Here is a 7,495-nt window from a genome sequence, read left to right on the forward strand (position 1 = left end):
AATAAATATAATTTTAACCTTCGATAATGAGAAAAAAGGAAGCAATGAACATTAGTTGCAATATGAATAGAATAAACTCTTGATATAAATACAAACGGAAATGCACTAAAATTGAAAAATGGATATTTCCTTGCAAATCTTGTTCTCACAATTCTCATGAAACTCTTCTATCACCCCAGTTCATTTCTGTTCTGTTTTAACTTTGATTTTATCACTGAACAAAGATTTTAATGGATTTGACATTTCGAAGTTGACAAAAATCACAAAATCAAAACCGCAGCACGTTTTGGAGTCACGAAATATCTGTCCAAGTTCTTATTAATTTGTTTCTTTATTTCTCCCAGAAATGGATGGTGTCAGCTTATACAATGATTTCATTGCTCTCCACAAACCTCAACTCCAACTATCCAACGTTCCACCACACCTCTGGGAAGCTGTCTTTTCAAAAATCGCCACCGACACTTTCGATGCTGGTGCAGCACTCTCATTGATGCTCATCGAATACGATGATGGCGAACGTGATGAAACTAGCCCCGTATTCGCTTTATGCGTCTCAAAACCTGAAGGCATTCGTGCTAATGACGCAAATGCCGTCTATCTAATCGATCATGCATGGACTTTTCGAACAAACATTGCTCGACAGCAGTTGGAAGAGATTCCCCAACTTGCCGACCGTATGTCAGCTATCACCGGCATCGATCTAGAAGATCCTGACCGAGTTGACAAGATACTGCATTCAATGTGGAAGTATTGCCAAGCATATTCCATTTCTGCTGAAGGAACTACCGCCGAAGAGCGTGTGCCTATTTGGTATGTAATGGACGAAGTGGGTTCCGCTGTCAATCACTCGGATGACCCCAATTTTAGAATCGTACCATTTCTGCATTTGAATACACAAACGACCTACAGTTTGCTATTCCCAATTCGTGATGTCGAAGAAGGGGAACAAGTCACTAGAGACTTTGTTGAGTATGTGGCCAAGGAAGCCCCTGAAAGGGACGCTGTTCTGCTTCCTTGGAGATATACTGATTTGCAAGAAATCAGTTTTGTTCAGAGCGAACCTGGGGAAGATTATTTTACTAATGGCCATGTCCCCGAATCGCTTCCCGAAGGTTCTATGGACGAGCCCGTGGTAAGTCGTAATGACCCACTTAAAGTTTTTTCAGAATATGACATCTTAAGTGCCTATTTGACTGCTCCATACTTTGAGATTGTCAATACTCCCGAAGAAGCTGATGTTCTTTGGTTAACTCATCATTTTAAAGACTTTGCCGCTTTGGCCAAAGATACTCCTAATAAATTTGTTAATCAATTTCCTTATGAATATGTTCTGACTGTCAAGGATTTGCTCTGTATTACTTGTCGCCGAGGAACAAATGGGAAACATCATGATTCAGATACTCTGGAAACCCTTCCTGCATGGCTTCCTACTACCTACAATCTTAAAACGGAAGTTTTGGAGTTTGCTTCGTACTTCCAGAACCGGGAAGCTAAAGGTCTTGATAATCATTGGATTATCAAGCCCTGGAATTTAGCAAGGTCGTTGGATACTTATATCTCTAACAACATTGCTCAAATTATGCGACTTCCGGCAACTGGTCCGAAAATCGCTCAAAAGTATATAGATCGACCGGTGTTGTTCCATCGACCTGAGTTGGATGCCCGGGTCAAATTCGATGTACGTTATGTAATTCTTCTAAAGAGTGTTCTTCCTTTAGAAGCTTATATCCATCGAAAATTCTATCTTCGTTTTGCCAATAAAGCCTTTTCTCTGGATCACTTTGATGAGTATGAAAAACATTTTACTGTGATGAATTACTTGGATGAAGCTGAATTGAGACATATTAAATGTGATGATTTTCTAGAGTTTTGGGAGCAACAATATCCCAATAATCCTTGGAATGATGTTGAAGATTCGATTTGTGCAATGTTACATGATGTGTTAGCATCGGCTAGTAGTAAAAAGGCACCATGTGGAATTGCACCATCTGTGCAATCGAGAGCTCTTTATGCAGCTGATATTATGTTGTCGTGGCAGGAAGGTGGGGAGAAGGATATTCAACCGAAACTATTGGAAGTTAATTTTACGCCAGATTGTAAGAGAGCCTGTAAATATTATCCTGAATTTTATAATGATATTTTTAAGTTGCTCTTTTTGAATGAACAAGATAACGAAGTTTTTAGGAAACTGACAAAAAATTAAGTTTTAAATAAAAAATAACGGCAAAACTCTCAATAAACTTGTCTTTTTTTTACTTGGGATAAAGAAGGTTCTCATTGTGATGCTTTTTTGGTAACTCAATACTTAGCTGAGTAAAATTTGGCACTGTAAACAACAACAAATCATTGCTTAGGATAAACAAAAGTTTTTTGATTGTTGGTTTACATTGTTCACTGTCTTCGAAACTAGTGATTCAATTTCAACGAAATTTAAAATGCAAAAGCTTTTGTAAAGGTTTAATTTTACAGCCCGATTCCAATGAAATGACAGATAAATTCCTCTGGAAATTTATAGCCGATACCAGTAAATTACGAGGCAACATTTCATGATCATTTTCGTTACCAATTTTGAAACAAGATACAAATTCCCAAGGAAATTTTTATTCACGATGTCCTCAATGGATTTTTACTTACGATATACATAGGTACTATAATCAAGTTATGTCGTACAAAAAAAAAGTTTAGATAACATTCAGACATGACATTACGATGATAGAGAATGCAAAAAATTTGGGTCCCGGAAGTACGTCAGTCTGCATACGAAGCTACAGCCTAAACGATAGACCGATTAAAATATAACTTGGTAAGTAGCATTTTTTAGAGACTCTCCAGAAAGGTTTTTGGAATTAGCTTTTTTTGGACCAAAAATAACGGTACCTGTCAGTTTAATTTTCTCGAAAACGGCTCCAACGATTTTCTTAAAAAAATTCAAACGGTAATTTCCAGGCAAGGTCTTTCTTTTCATGAAAAAAAAAATTTTTTTTGAAAATCACTTTTAACCGTTTTTTTTCATATCTGATTTTCTGCCAAACAACTAGTTGAATTTAAACGAAATTTTTCATACATAAGCATTTAAATAATTATAATATACATAAATTAAAAATAAAATTTTGAAAAAAGACATTTTTGGAGTTTTAAAATATTTTTTTTTTCTTTTGAAAAATCAAATTTTCGAAAACAGGACATTCAATTTTTTTGAAATGTTGGTCTTTGATGTTGATTAGTAGTTTCTACAAAATTTCATTTTTAAACATTGTATTATTTTAATTTGAGTTTTAGTACTTGGCTGCATACGAAAAATTCATAAAGATTTCTAACAAAGAATTTTTGTAAACAAATTTTTTTTTCGAAAAATTATTTGTTTAAAATTAGTTTTTAGAAAAAACCGCTTGAACGATTTTGAAATTTTTTTTGCCTTAAATGTATTTTAATTATAGGAACAAAATTGCATAGGTTTTTTTTTAACTTAATTTCATGTTTTTGCCTTTGAAAACGAATTTTATTTAAAAAAAAATTAAGTAACTTATTAAACTCTGAGAGCAAGTTCGATTTAATTCCTGAGAATTTTTTAGAATTTGACCATAACTCACGTCACCCAAAATGGCATACAGATTTTATTTTAAACAATCCAACTCATCAGTTATTCTAACTAAGCTTTGAAAACTATGGAATATCGACAAAAAAGAGCTTTAAGATAAGATTAGCTGTGGATCATTTTCGTGAAGTACTTTTGCTACTGAATTTTGGTTTGCAGAGATCATTTTCACAAAATCACGATTATTTGTTTTTTCAATGAACAATGTAATTCGATTGCTCTGAAAACTCTGAAACTTTGAGCTGCCTAATTGAACAGACCTAAACTTTCAAATCAAATAAAATTCTGATAGGTGGCAAACCGCAACATTCTTCAGGTCACAGGTGGTTTCGGTTTTGGCTTTTGGTTGATTTCTTGCACATTGCTCCGATATTTATTTCGTTTTATATTTTGTAAAAAATAAATAAAACTACATAAACATGAAATTAATTCCATTAGTAATCTTCATAAGTAGCCTCCTAATTGGCACAACATATTCTGTTGAAATTGAAGCTGTAGATGATTCCGACCTTGTGCACTTGATTACCGGCGAAGACAACGTCATCGCCTTATTCAGTAAGTACACATCAAGCACACATTCCTCAGTACACAAAGGTTAATGGTTTCTCTTCAGCCAAATCCAATTGTGAATCTTGCGATGAGCTCGAAACCATTTTGGAAAACATTCAAGATGATCTCAAAGATCATCTCTCCGCTATCATTGTCAAATCAATGAATAGTCATATGGTGGGAATCTATAATCCTAGCAAGGAACCGGCTCTAGTTTATTTCCGTCGTGGTTTGCCACTACTTTATCATGGCCCAATCACAGAAGACGATATAATGCATACGTTCGGCGAGAATCGTGATCCTGTGGTCAAGGAGTTGTCTGATAATAACTTTGAACATCTTACACAAGCAGCAACAGGTGCCACAACTGGGGACTGGTTTGTCTTTTTGTAAGATGAATGATTTTTGATTGATTCTTGAAAGTTGAAAACTATTGACCATTTAATTTCTTTAGCTATTCAAATGATTGTGTTATTTGTCAGCGATTGTATGCTGTCTGGGAAGCTGTTGGAGCAGCACTTAAACGTCGTTTAACTGTAGCTCGTATAAACAGATCAGAATATGGAATTGCCACTGCCAAGAGATTCAATGTAAGGGAATCTCCTGAATTCTTATAGTAAGTTTTAATACCTTAACACATTTACTGCCCAAAATTATTTTAACAAACTTCTTCATTTTATTTTTGGTTTTGATGACAAATTAAACGTTTATACTTAAGTTCTTAGACGTTTTACACGAATCATTGGCTTTTTGGAACCAATTATAGATTTTACTGTCTCTTCGAAAAAAACACCCTTTCACCTAATTTTTTTTTATTAAAACTCTTTATTCTTGCTTTCTATCCCAAATTCAATGTTTTTACCAAATTTCATTAGGGTGACCCATCATTTTTGTTTTCACTAAAAAAAAACACCCTTTAAACCATGATATTTTCATAGATTCTTGTTTATAATCTTAAAATTAACATAATTGCTGAATTTCAATATGGTACCACTAATATTACTCTAGTATTACACACTTTTTCAAATACAGTCGACTCCCTCTAAGTCGAACTTTCACGGGACTCGAAAATCGGTTGGAGTTAGAGGGATTTATTTAATATTTTTTCTTCAAAATTGTTCATTAAAAATGGTAAAAAAGTTCGACTTAGAGGGAGTCGACTGTATATCCATATTATTTTCTCTACACCTAAAAAAAACACCCTTTCACTCCAGATATTTTTGTACACATTGTAGATTCTTTTCACCAAGTTTTATTAATCAATAAAATTTAAGTCAGCTGTTATGATACACCTTTCATACACATAACTCAAGCCATCAAAAAAACACCCTTTCATCAAAAATATTTTTGAATCCTTTGAATTGAATTTTATCAGTGTAGCATGTTTTTCACATGAGTTTCGGATATATTTTACCTGTTGAGGTAAAAAAAACAAGCACCATTGTTTTAACTCGGCAATAACTTTTCTTAAAGTAATCGTATTGACTTTATTTTTATTTCATTTTCACTATATTTTTGAGCTTCATCCCCTCCTTCTTGTCCACGAAAAAACACATTTCCGCCCAAATTTTTGGTATAGACTTTTGTTATCCTTGGTTCTTATCCCAAAAGCAAACTTTTTGCCAAGTTTCATGAGTGTAACAATTTTTTATATTTTTAAATGCGTATTTTAATTGAACTATATCTTTACTAAACAAATTAGAGATTGGTTGTTTTCTTTCAACCACACTAATATTGTATCAATATTCAGAATCTTGGTATAAAAGGCGTAATTATAAGAATATTGTTTGATTTTATTGCTAATTTATGTAATCACTTATTAAATTTTTTGTATTCAATTTTAATTGTTCTTAGTTTTTGTTCTTTTGCCTTTATTATTTATATAAATTATTTATATGAATTTAAATGCTTTTTTTGAATTTCCTATTCATATCAATCGAAATAAACTGTATATTAACTTTTCACTGATGTCACCCTACATCAGTGCCCCTGTTCTCTTACTCTTATCACTGGCGACAAAATCTTTGATTGACTTTAAAATTCATTTTATCTCGTCAAAAAAAAATCATACTTTCTCAATTCATAAATTCTAAATTTTAAAGATATTTTGCTTTATTTATGAAAAAAAATGGATTTTAGAGACGTTGAAAAACTTTTATCGCCAGTGATAAAGTTACAGAACAGGGGCCCTGGAATTCATAAACTTATGATGTGTCGTTCATCACATATTTTGAACTTTCACGTTCCAAAAATTACAGAGCGATAACTAAATTGTTTCATTTTATTTTTAGTTTTATACATATCTATATTATTATATTATAAACTTAATTTGAATGAAATAAATAAATAATAATAATAAAAAAATAAAATAATTACCTGTGGCATCAAAGTTTTCAAAGAGATTTAACTTTCTTCTAGCATTCGTCAAGGTAAATACTATCGTTATCGATTGAAGGATTACACTCCAAAGAGCTTTATTGAGTTTGCTCAAAATATCCATCTGCAAAAGACAAAACCAGAAGCTGTTCCTCCACTATCAAGTCCAATGTAACATTTTTACATATTTATTTTTTTTTCTTTTAATAATTGTTAACTTTTGTATTTTCAGGAATGATTTCCTAAATGATAACGTGAAGACTATTTTGGATCATCCTCAGCTTTATTCATATGGAATAGTTGGTATTGCAGTTGCAGGTTTAACTGCACTTTTGTGCAAGTTTTTATGCTCAAAAAAGGCAACCAAAAACGCCGAAAAGAAAAAAGCTAAATAATTTATCTCAAATAATTTTTCTTTTGTTTAATTTAAATAAACCGTCCCTTATCATTCCAAATATCAAAAACATATGTGTAAGGAACTTAACTTTCCTAAATTTATATTTTTTAAGCTTAAAATTTCTAATTTCGTGATATTTTTTTTTATAAATATGTACTTGTGCAACATTTTTGTCAATAAAATTTTTCTATATTTCTTATAAAATGGGAATTTTTACTGAAGATTTCTTATTCGGTTCAAAATCCATTTTTTTTTTGTCATATAAAACAAAAAAAAAAATTTGCTTCAAACTGAGAATTTATAATTTATTGTGATTTTGAACGAATGAACATGTACGAAGCTAATAACCAGGCAAAGATATATTGATCGCAACAAAAACCAATTGAGTTTTATTTCGGAACATTTTGGAGGCAATACAAAATTGCAAAAATAACATTAACTCATTTTCTGGCAAAACAATATCCCAAACTAATAGCCTAATGGCAAATTAACGTTTTTGGTGCTATTGCATTACTCCTAATAAAATGCACGACTGGTTCGCACGTACTTGCTCTTATGGCCAAAGTAGCTCTAATGTT

General features: G+C 32.2%; 2 protein-coding genes across 2 annotated transcripts; both read left to right on the forward strand.

Annotated features, from left to right (window-relative positions):
* Window positions 1-230: 230 nt before the first annotated feature.
* On the forward strand, window positions 231-2,240 carry LOC129914515 (tubulin--tyrosine ligase-like protein 12). Its single transcript, XM_055993807.1, has one exon. The coding sequence runs from the start codon at window positions 347-349 to the stop codon at window positions 2,201-2,203; it is 1,857 nt and encodes a 618-aa protein (XP_055849782.1). The 5' UTR covers window positions 231-346; the 3' UTR covers window positions 2,204-2,240.
* Window positions 2,241-3,899: 1,659 nt separating this feature from the next.
* LOC129914519 (thioredoxin domain-containing protein) lies at window positions 3,900-7,121 on the forward strand. The gene is made up of 5 exons (XM_055993814.1): window positions 3,900-4,150; window positions 4,209-4,533; window positions 4,599-4,760; window positions 6,563-6,691; window positions 6,753-7,121. The coding sequence occupies exons 1-5, from the start codon at window positions 4,015-4,017 to the stop codon at window positions 6,913-6,915; spliced, it is 915 nt and encodes a 304-aa protein (XP_055849789.1). The 5' UTR covers window positions 3,900-4,014; the 3' UTR covers window positions 6,916-7,121.
* Window positions 7,122-7,495: the final 374 nt, after the last annotated feature.

This window comes from Episyrphus balteatus, chromosome 3 (genome assembly GCF_945859705.1).
Source record: "Episyrphus balteatus chromosome 3, idEpiBalt1.1, whole genome shotgun sequence".
Classification (NCBI taxonomy): Eukaryota; Metazoa; Arthropoda; class Insecta; order Diptera; family Syrphidae; genus Episyrphus; species Episyrphus balteatus.

Bases quoted from the DNA above. Each gene is read 5' to 3' on its own strand.
- LOC129914515 (XM_055993807.1), top strand. From the start codon at position 347: ATGGATGGTGTCAGCTTATACAATGATTTCATTGCTCTCCACAAACCT.
- LOC129914519 (XM_055993814.1), top strand. From the start codon at position 4,015: ATGAAATTAATTCCATTAGTAATCTTCATAAGTAGCCTCCTAATTGGC. The intron at 4,534-4,598 runs GTAAGATGAATG...TAATTTCTTTAG, and splicing joins GGGGACTGGTTTGTCTTTTT to CTATTCAAATGATTGTGTTA. The intron at 6,692-6,752 runs GTAACATTTTTA...TTGTATTTTCAG, and splicing joins CCTCCACTATCAAGTCCAAT to GAATGATTTCCTAAATGATA.